Genomic DNA, 7,500 nt, shown 5'->3' on the forward strand with positions numbered 1-7,500 from the left:
AAAAATTTAATATTTAAACATGTTTTTTTAAAGGGCGATAAATCGATTGCGGTATTCGCGGTGAGAACGCTGTTTAAATCATATTATTCTGGTGTGTCTTGGGCATTCAAAAAATCTCTAAGGGCAATTTAAAATTCTTTTTAAGTCCGCGGTAAAGGAGACGTGGCTATCGCCGCAATCACACTGCAACATTTAGCCGTTTTCTCTGGATCTAGACAGATGTACAAGTTTAGGTAGTTACATCCGGTTGACACGGTCGATTCAATTTCTCTTTTATGTTCATTCTAGTTTTATAGTTTTAAAGTTGATATGAAAATTGAGTATTTTGTTAAACTGATAACACGTAGAGTCAAGTACAAGTACTTCTAAACGTCTTATGAAGTGAAAAGGACTTCATTTTGAGAAAAGTCAATACTGGAAATTTTTATCATCAATTCAAGGGTATTAACTCACTTGGTTTATTATTTTTAACTGTGAATTCCGACTGATTCTGTGGATATTTTTATGGCAGTTTGGGGCATAATCCAGTAAGTGATGAGGCGTTCACAAATCTTTCTCTGAATAAATATTTAACGGTCTCCTTCTCCAACTTTCCATCACATGTTATCGTGTATTGTCGATTGAATATAGGATTGAACGGGCAGGTCAACAACTTGAAACAAAATGGCGTCGTTCGCGTTCGCGAAGAATATGAGCACGCGCTTTGAATGTGTATAAATATGTGTACGCAATTGATTTTTGCCCTTGACCTTCAGGGCTCAGCCAATAGATCTATAAAATCTACTCGTACTGATTTTATTATTTTCCGAAAAAGACCACTTGGGCGAATGAACATAGTGAAAGCCCTGTACACTGAGATTAAAACACACAAGCTTTTTATGTATTGAGTACAATTTCAAAATGTAATGTTTAAGATGAGAAAGATCAGTTTAAAGCAAATTAAGTCCCCTAGCATTAATTACAGATTAATTTCCCTTTTTTTACTATCTGCACCTAGAACGTTTGCAAATAAATATAACTTCCATGCTCAGCAAAAGAAGTTCCTGTTTGAACAAAAAATGGTAAAAATGACTGCTCTTGTTGTGTCAGAATATCAGATCAAAGTGCCAAGTTTAGAGAATTAAAAAAATAAATAAATAAATAAATAAATAAATAAATAAATATATATATATATATATATATATATATATATATATATATATATATATATAACAGTAAATGCAGTTTGCATATAATTTGGCTTCTTTTTTATTTTTATTTTTATTTTTTGGTGCCCATCCCAGAGGTGTAATGTTGTTTTAAACAAGATGACTAGAAAAAACTGAATTTTTCCTTATTTTATGCCTAATCTGCTGTCAACTGACAAAGTATTTGCAGAGAAAATAGCAATGTTAAAGTTTACCACGCACACACACACACACACACACACACACAACTGAACACCGGGTTAAAACATAGATTCACTTTGTTTACACAAGTGAGTAAAAAAAAAAAAAACAAGAAGAAAACCAAACAAAACAAACAAACAAAACCAGGAGAGAGAGAGAGAGAGAGAGAGAAGAAACAAGCAAATGAAAAGCAACAAGAACAAACAAAATGAATTATATATACAAGAACATTGTGATAATGAAATACACAAATTTTATTGCATTTCTATTTCACACACACACACACACACACACAACTGAACACAAATGCTCGGATATAAATACACTATGCCCATCCCATTCAGTTGTACATATTCCCTCATATACTACAAAATCCTTGCCAACACAAGCATATACAAAAATTTATAAATTAATAAAAGAAGTATTAAACTAATAGATCAAGAATTGTTTTACTTTTAATCATTTTCAATAAGGTGATTTTTCTCAAACACGTTCTTATTCACGATGTTTTTAGAGTGATTTGAAAGATTATTGCATAAATTTCCACCAGAATATAGATAGCTGGATTTGAAAAGGTTGTTTCTTGGTCTGGGAATGCAGAGCATGTGGTTGTGTCTGTGTTCATGTATGTGTGTGTGTGTCTGTATGTATGTGTGTGTTTATTTATTTATTTGTTTATTTATTTAATTATTTGTCAATATTATCATTATAGTGATTTATATCATGATCAATATAATATTATTTTAATGTTTTATTCATTATATATTTGTTTCTTTATTTACTTTATCGTATTTTTGTGTGTTTTTATTTACTATTTTGGTTAATTGATCAATAATTGATTAATTCATTATTAATTAATTTATTGAGAGAGAGAGAAATTGTTAATGATTGTATACATGCAGTGGAGACCTGACGAAACGCGTTGCTATGCTGCTTGGCCAGGCATCTTCCCAGCATACAAATTATATAGTGTAGTGTAGTGTAGTGTAGTGTAGTGTAGTGTAGTGCAGTGTAGTGAGTGTAGTGTAGTGTAGTGTAGTGTGATATGGTGTAGTGTAGTGTAGTGTGATGCGGTTTAGTGTGGTGTAGTGTAGTGCAGTGTAGTGTAGGGTAGTGTAGTGTATTGTAGTGTAGTGTAGTATAGTGCAGTGTTGTGTAGTGCAGTGCAGTGTAGTGTGGTGTGGTGTAGTGTAGTGTAGTGCGGTGCGGTGCGGTGCGGTGCGGTGCGGTGCGGTGTGGTGTGGTGTGGCGTGGTGTGGTGTGGTGTGGTGGCGTGTTCTGTAGTGTAGTGCAGTGTAGTGTAGTGTAGTGTAGTGCGGTGCGGTGCGGTGCGGTGCGGTGTTATGTGGTGTGGTGTGGTGTAGTGTAGTGCGGTGCAGCGTAGTGTAGTGTAGTGTTGTGTTGTGTTGTGTAGTGTAGTGTAGTGCAGTGTGGTGTGGTGTGGTGTGGTGTGGTGTTCTGAAGTGCAGTGTAGTGCAGTGTAGTGTGCTGTAGTGTAGTGTAGCGTAGTATAGTGTAGTGTAGTGTATCTTGATTTATCTGAACGCAACGACGCCTCAATTGAGAAACTAGAAACTGAGACCAGAGACTTTAAACCGAAAACTATGAAAAAAAAAAAAACACCCCCAAAAAGCACAAAAACCCTGTGTGGTTTTGCTGGCAGGGCCCTCTCCTCTGTGGTAGCTCTCGGCGCCAACATCATCTGCAACAAGATCCCCGGCCTGGCCCCCAGGCAGCGCGCCATCTGTCGGAGTCGGCCAGAGGCCATCGTGGCCATCGGGGAAGGGGCCAGACTAGGGTTGGCCGAGTGTCAGTTCCAGGTGAGGCACAGGCGCTGGAACTGCTCCAACCCGGGTCCTTACCGCTCCATGTTCGGCTACGAGAGGATGCCTGGTGAGGTCTTCTGGCTGTTCTGTGTTGCTGTTGTTGTTGTTGTTATTGTTGTTGTTGTTCTTCTTCTTGTCTTGTTGTTGTTCTTCTTCTTCCTCTTCTTCTTCTTGGTCTTGTTGTTGTTGTTGCTGTTGTTGTTCTTCTTCTTCTGTTTCTTTTTCTTGGTCCTGTTGTTGTTGTTGTTCTCCTTCTTCTTCTTCTTCTTGGTCTTGTTGTTGTTGTTGTTCTTCTTCTTCTTCTTCTTCTCCTCCTCCTCCTTCTTCTTCTTCTCTTCCTCCTTCTTCATCTTCTTCTTCCTCCCCCCCCTCCTCATCCTCCTCTTCCTTCTTTTTCTTCTTCTTTCTTCTTCTTCTCCTCCTCCTCCTCCTCCTCCCCCTCCTTCTGCTTCTTCTCCTCCTCCTCCCCTTCCTTCCTCTTCTTCCTCCTCCCCCTCCTCATCCTCCTCTTCCTTCTTCTTCTTCTCCTCCTCCTCCTCCCCCTCCTCCTCTTCCTTCTTCTCCTTCTCCTCCTCCTCCCTTCTTCTTGTTCTTTTTGTTCTTCATCTTGTTGTTGTTCTTCTTGTTCTTCTTCTTGTTCTCTTTCTACTACTACTACTACTACTACTACTACTACCACTGCTGCTGCTGCTGCTGCTACTGCTTCTACTACTGCTGCTGCTACTGCTTCTACTACTGCTGCTGCTGCTGCTTCTACTACTACTGCTGCTGCTGCTGCTACTACTACTACTACTACTACTACTACTACTACTACTACTACTACCACTGCTGCTGCTGCTGCTGCTACTGCTTCTACTACTGCTGCTGCTACTGCTTCTACTACTACTGCTGCTGCTGCTGCTACTACTACTACTACTACTACTACTGCTACTGCTACTACTCCAACCCGAACCTTTACCGTTCCATGTTTGGCTACGAGAGGATGGTTGGTAAGTCTCCTCACTCTTTCTTCTTGTTCTTCTTGTTTTTTCTGTTCTACTACTACTACTACTACTACAACAACAATTTGTTGTTGTTGTTGTTCTTCTTCTTGTTCTTCTTTTCTTTTTCTTTTCTTTTTGTTGTTCTTTTTTTCTTCTTCTTCTACGACTACGACTACGGCTACTACTACTACTACTACTACTACTACTACTACTACTGCTGCTGCTGCTGCTGCATTACTGCTACCACTTCTTCTTGTACTACTACTACTTCTCCTCCTCCTCCTCCTCCACCTTCTTCTTTTACTACTACTACTTCTACTACTACTACATCTACTACTACTACTACTACTACTACTACTACTACTACTACTTTTTTAACCATTCCATGGCTAACAAACATGGAGCCTCGTGTGGAACCTGTGTCCCATGAGACGCCTATTGGGTGTGCATGTATCACCCGCACATGCAGTTTCTCACACACAAGGGACTCAAAAATAAACTCATTTGAACATGAAGAAGAAGGGATAAAAAAAAGAAAAGAAAAAGAACCCAACACACACACAATCAATGACAATTATTCAGAAAACGCATGATGAAATGCAATTGATTGTAATCAAATAAACGACTAGTGGTGTAACCGATTCATAACTACTTCCTCTTCAATGTAATGCTTCAATTTTTTTTTTAATTTAAAAATTCCTTTTTATAAGTAATTATTATTCTTTTCAGTTTAAACAATTGTAAATATCCGAAGGGAGAACAACAACAACAACAAAAAAAAAACAAAAAACAAATCGATTGGAGTGTTATTGGAAAAAATCGAAGATAAAAAATCAATTGTAAGCTTACAAAATACCACCGTGATCCACTTTTCTCCCCTTTTTCCCCCTGCGATGTATAGAAAATATGGCCTATCCTACCACCGAACATTAAGAGCAGTAGGTTCATGGATAACAGACCAATGAATGGTCACCTTTCAGTGACATGGGTCCTCTACCACGCCTGTGCATAAATGCGAGCTTGGCGGTGAAAGGGTTAACGTGTGCATTTTGATCATCTGCAGATATAATGCACACGGACTGGGTTCAAGCACTAACAGATCTGCACATCTTTCTACCTCGGAGATCGGATAAAAACACAAAAAATACTCTTCTGCTTTTTAAGCCACAAGACGCTGTGATCAAGATTCGAACCTGTGACCCTCAGATTGAAAGCCCAGTGGAATAACCACTCGGCTGTTGCGCGCGTCATTATTCAGCCATTTTTTTCTTTGAATTCAGTCCGAATCTGACCACCAACAGTCCGATTTGTGCTTATCAGAGGTTAGAATTACGGTTATATGGTATGTCTTTTCTTTTTCCTCTTTTTTGTTTGTTTGGTTTGGTTTGGTTTATTCTTCTCAGCCCAATTCCCATTTGATCGTGCCTTGCTCTCAGAGAAATGTCTGGTGCATTTTCCTTTTTAGATTATTTTTCTTTTTTTTTAATAATCCTTCTGACGCGAACTTTGCAGTGTCGTGTTGGGACATGGAGGGATGGTTGGAGACCCTTTGTCATCTCCTCTCTACTCTTCCTAAACTTCAGAAATCATCTACAGCAATATTTGGCAATCAGCGTGTGTGTGTGTGTGTGTGTGTGTGTGTGTGTGTGTGTGTGTGTGTGTGCGTGTGTGTGCGTGTGTGTCTGTGTATGCATTCGTGTGTGTGTGTGTGAGCACGCGCCCCCTCCTCCCCCACCCACACAACACACACACACACACACACACACACACACACACACACACACACACACAGACTGGAGCGCGTAGACGCACGTTTGTTTTTAAACTATGATTGATTGTCCCTTTCCCAAGAACTGAACAGGGAGGGGCAAAAACTCCCATGCATCCGCTTGTGGGGGAAGGAAAAAAATATGGACTGCGTTAATAACACTGATGAATTATCAGTTCACAGTGACACGGACCTGGGTTGAACTACTCCATTCAGCAAGAAGCGATGCATGGCCAGCATTTCAAGCCGTTTGAAACCGCTTTTCAATTTGGCAAAGTGTCCCTTCGATGATCATGAATAAAAGAGTAATATTTTTTTTTAAACACCAGGAAAGAAACTTTGATTATTATATCAAATATCATTGTTGAAATGCTGTCAGTTACAAGGCCATAGACCTAATGGTGGTGGACGTTTTACAGAAAATATATCAAATATCAATGCTTTAACGCTGTTGTTTATAAGGCCGTAGAGATGCGGGTTATGTTGTGTTCTGTTTACTTCGTTTTAAACCAGAAAGTCAGCAAGAATAGATAATAACCGAAAACAATTTAGTTCTTAATTATGCGCATAGTCTGCATGGCAGTACGTAGCAATGCGAGCACGCGCAAATGCTAATTTTATGTCGGCCAAATTATAACTTATTCATTCGAATCGAAAGGAAAAATAACAATATTTGTAAAACACTGTCATGTATGCTGACGATTGGATGTTCATGATATTAAGTAATATGAAAAAATAGTAGTAAATGTTTTAAAATGAACATGAAAGTGAAATTTAACGAAAGGTTGTAACTGTTTTTACTTTTCAATTTTTTAATCTATCAAAAGAGTAATTGTGATTAATGTCGCACAATGTACTCCGGAGGACCATGATGATTATCAAAGTACCGAGGGGATGCCAGGTAGATCGTTCATGCAGTATGGAAAAATAAACATTGATATAAACATTACATTGTGATACCCTTCTGAACTGCACTCCATTAATAAAGCATAGTATTAGTTTTGAGATCTAAAAAGAATAAGACGAAATGTTTTGGTGGTTTTGTTGTCATTGTTGTTGTTGTTGTTTCAATCTCTTCAATCTCTTAAACATATCGAATAGATACTTTGCAGAAACCCCACCAACTGATCGTGATCCAAGTGAATAGACCTCGTAAGATTATTTTTTTCTTTTCGGTTTTCCATGTCAGCATTTTGTGCAAACCTGTTGCTGCCTTAACTGCGCAAGTGAATGAAGCAGAGATCAAGTGCATACGCGAGTTACATTTCTCGCACATCGGCTTTAATTAAATCAACATTTAAACAAAAAGCGCGCACAAACCATCCACCCACTCCCGAAAACGGGGTAAATTAATGTGTGTGTGTGTGTGTGTGTGTGTGTGTGTGTGTGTGTGTGTGTGTGTGTGTGTGTGTGTGTGATTGTTCATATCTGCAGTTTGTAGTTGCTGTTCTCTCTCTCTCTGTCTCTCTGTCTCTCTGTCTCTCTCTCTCTCTCTCTCTCTCTCTCTCTCTCTCTCTCTCTCTCTCTCTCTATCT

The 7,500-nt window shown here is 38.9% G+C and overlaps 1 protein-coding gene across 1 annotated transcript in view; it reads left to right on the forward strand.

Moving 5' to 3' along the window:
- LOC143284996 (protein Wnt-7b-like) overlaps window positions 1–7,500 on the forward strand; it is a 57,703-nt gene that overhangs the window by 25,271 nt on the left and 24,932 nt on the right. Inside the window, exon 2 of the mRNA XM_076592161.1 lies at window positions 3,052–3,281. Coding sequence (XP_076448276.1) covers window positions 3,052–3,281 — 230 coding nt within the window. The remainder of the gene's footprint in view (window positions 1–3,051; window positions 3,282–7,500) is intronic.

The sequence above is a fragment of the Babylonia areolata genome, chromosome 8 (assembly GCF_041734735.1).
Source record: "Babylonia areolata isolate BAREFJ2019XMU chromosome 8, ASM4173473v1, whole genome shotgun sequence".
NCBI lineage: Eukaryota > Metazoa > Mollusca > Gastropoda > Neogastropoda > Buccinidae > Babylonia > Babylonia areolata.